Source organism: Hydra vulgaris, chromosome 12, assembly GCF_038396675.1.
Source record: "Hydra vulgaris chromosome 12, alternate assembly HydraT2T_AEP".
NCBI lineage: Eukaryota > Metazoa > Cnidaria > Hydrozoa > Anthoathecata > Hydridae > Hydra > Hydra vulgaris.
Genome location: NC_088931.1, coordinates 22200001 through 22202500, shown reverse-complemented (window position 1 = coordinate 22202500; position 2500 = coordinate 22200001). Strand labels below are relative to the sequence as shown.

The window sequence follows — 2500 nt, the reverse complement described above, 5'->3', positions numbered from 1 at the left end:
TATTATAAAATATGAAAATATTAAATGTAAAAAAATAAATTGCTTATCTTTAAATATGTTTGAACAAATACCATAAATACTTTGATAAAATATTTTGACTAGAGACGTGTTATAAGACATGTTTATAACAAAACGTTATAAAAAAAAAGTTGTAAACATAACATGAAAATGATTGTGACTTTTATTGCTCAATGTTTTGAAATTACATTGGTTTAAATAAGAAAACAGCTTTCATAATGTACAGCCTTCATAATGTACAGCCTACATAATTTACAACCTACATAATGTAAACAGCCTACATAATGTAAACAACCTACATAATGTATAACCTACTAATTTCAGAAGGTGAGTGATAACCAGAGATGACGTTGAGTAGAGAACTCAGTGAGAGTTTTGCCATTTATCAATATAGAAACTAACAACTAATTAAGTATTTAATTGAAATCTTATAAAAATTTTATGAAAAACAAAATAAATTTAGTTTCACTCCAATTCTCAAACAAGATTATAACTTAACAACACCCTCCTTCCCTCTATTGTTTGTCATCATCAAAAAAATTTACTTCTGAATCTTTTATGAATACTTATTCATTTTCTCTAACAAACACTTGGAAAAAAAATACATTTTTATTTTTGTATTTAAAAACTATTTAATGAAAAAAAAAAAAATCAGGAAATATGTACAACATAAGCAAACATAAACTTTAAATTATAAAAAACTAGAAAACTAGTTAAAAAAAAGTAACTAATAAACAAATGATTAAAAAGACAAACCGTGTAGTTTTAGAATACAATTTGATTGAAGTAACAGGAAATTCACTATGAGCTCCTAAAAACTCAAAAACTTGTTTGCCATTCTTTATATCCCAAACTTTTATAACAGATTTCTCAGATGCCGTAACAACATGACCATATAATGAGTTATAGCACACGCATGTTACACCTTCATCATGAGATGAGCGCAACTGTGGGCTTACAATTTTACTTTAAAAACAAATAAAATATTATAATTAGATAACAACAAATAAAAAATAAAATAAAAAAGAATGGTTATTCTATTTTTTAGTAAAAAAAATTTTGGTTGATTTTTACCATCAAACAAAATATAGATTTTTATAATTAATAATTACTATTTTTCTAAATAAATTTTAATATTTTTCATTTGTAAAACTTTTTAGGCAATATATGGATTTGATTTACACAACCTTAAGCCTTTAACACAGAAACATGAGCAAAGAAACAAGAAAAGTGCAATAATATTTTAGATATGGCAGAGTCTGATCACTTTATCTCTGACTAACAAAAGTGAAAAGTGCTCTACCACAACAGCGCTACTTAAAAATATTTAAAAAAAAATTCAGTAGCAGTAAATAAATAATTTACAGATGAATGTAATATTCAACAATGTAGTTTAGTAAATATGTATGTAAAACAGTAAATATTTTTAATTCAATTTTGATGTTCAAATTAGAAATTGTTTACAAAAACGCTTGTGCCTAACAATAATAAATATATAATACATAAAACATAAAACCATCTTTACCACACATACATTGGTAATGTGTTAATTAAACATAGGTGCAACATTGGCAATTTTAATCAAATTCAGATTTATGCTTTTATTTTGGATAATCAAGACATTTGATAAATTAGATCAGATGTTCTCAGAATTTTTTTAATTTTTATTTTTATATCAATAAGATAATGCATACAGAAGCAAAAATATGAAAAAAGAATAAGTAAATTATATAGCAAAAATTTTATTTCATTATATAATATTATATACAAGAATGCATGAAAAAAATGAATACAAACTTAAAACCAAAAAGTAGTGCAAATAAAAAACGACATTGAAACTAACAAATAAAAAACCTGTTTTTAAGTTGAAGAAATGATATGTTGTAGTCAGTAGTGATAACAAGTCCCATTGATATTGAATTAAAATGAACAGCTTTTGAAATAAAAATTTTTTATATACTTTTTATATAAATATAGAAACAATTATTTATACTGTTTATATATATATATATATATATATATATATATATATATATATATATATATATATATAACTAGAAATATGTTTATAACAAGCATAAATTAAGGGAAATTCCGCATCAAATCACCCAAAATTTAGGAAATTTTGAACCATGGGTCCTGGCCCTGAAAAATTTTGAGAATTTTTAAAAATGTTGAGCTGTTGACAAGATACTGCAATTTTAATATTGACCTGGTTTCCCAAAATGACCCAGTTTTCATAACATTCTGAAAAAACATTTTTCTTAAAAAAATAAGAAATAAAAATGGCAAAAATATGAAAATAAACATATATGTTTTTTTGATGCTGATTTCAATAAATGTACTTAAAATACGTAAATATAAAAGGAACATGCTTAAAAGTTAATAAAATAACTAGTGTCTATAAACCAACTTTGGGGCCCAACATCTCAAAACACCCCTATCAATTTTTTTGTTTGTTTTGCTGTTAACATTTTCAGCT

The 2500-nt window shown here is 23.6% G+C and overlaps 1 protein-coding gene across 1 annotated transcript in view; it reads right to left on the bottom strand.

The window, feature by feature from the left end:
* LOC101239688 (cilia- and flagella-associated protein 337) overlaps window positions 1-2500 on the bottom strand; it is an 83948-nt gene that overhangs the window by 29230 nt on the left and 52218 nt on the right. The window contains exons 21-22 of the mRNA XM_065812562.1: window positions 1873-1951; window positions 775-984 (exon numbers count right to left, since the gene is read on the bottom strand). Of these exons, the coding sequence (XP_065668634.1) occupies window positions 775-984; window positions 1873-1951 (289 nt within the window). The remainder of the gene's footprint in view (window positions 1-774; window positions 985-1872; window positions 1952-2500) is intronic.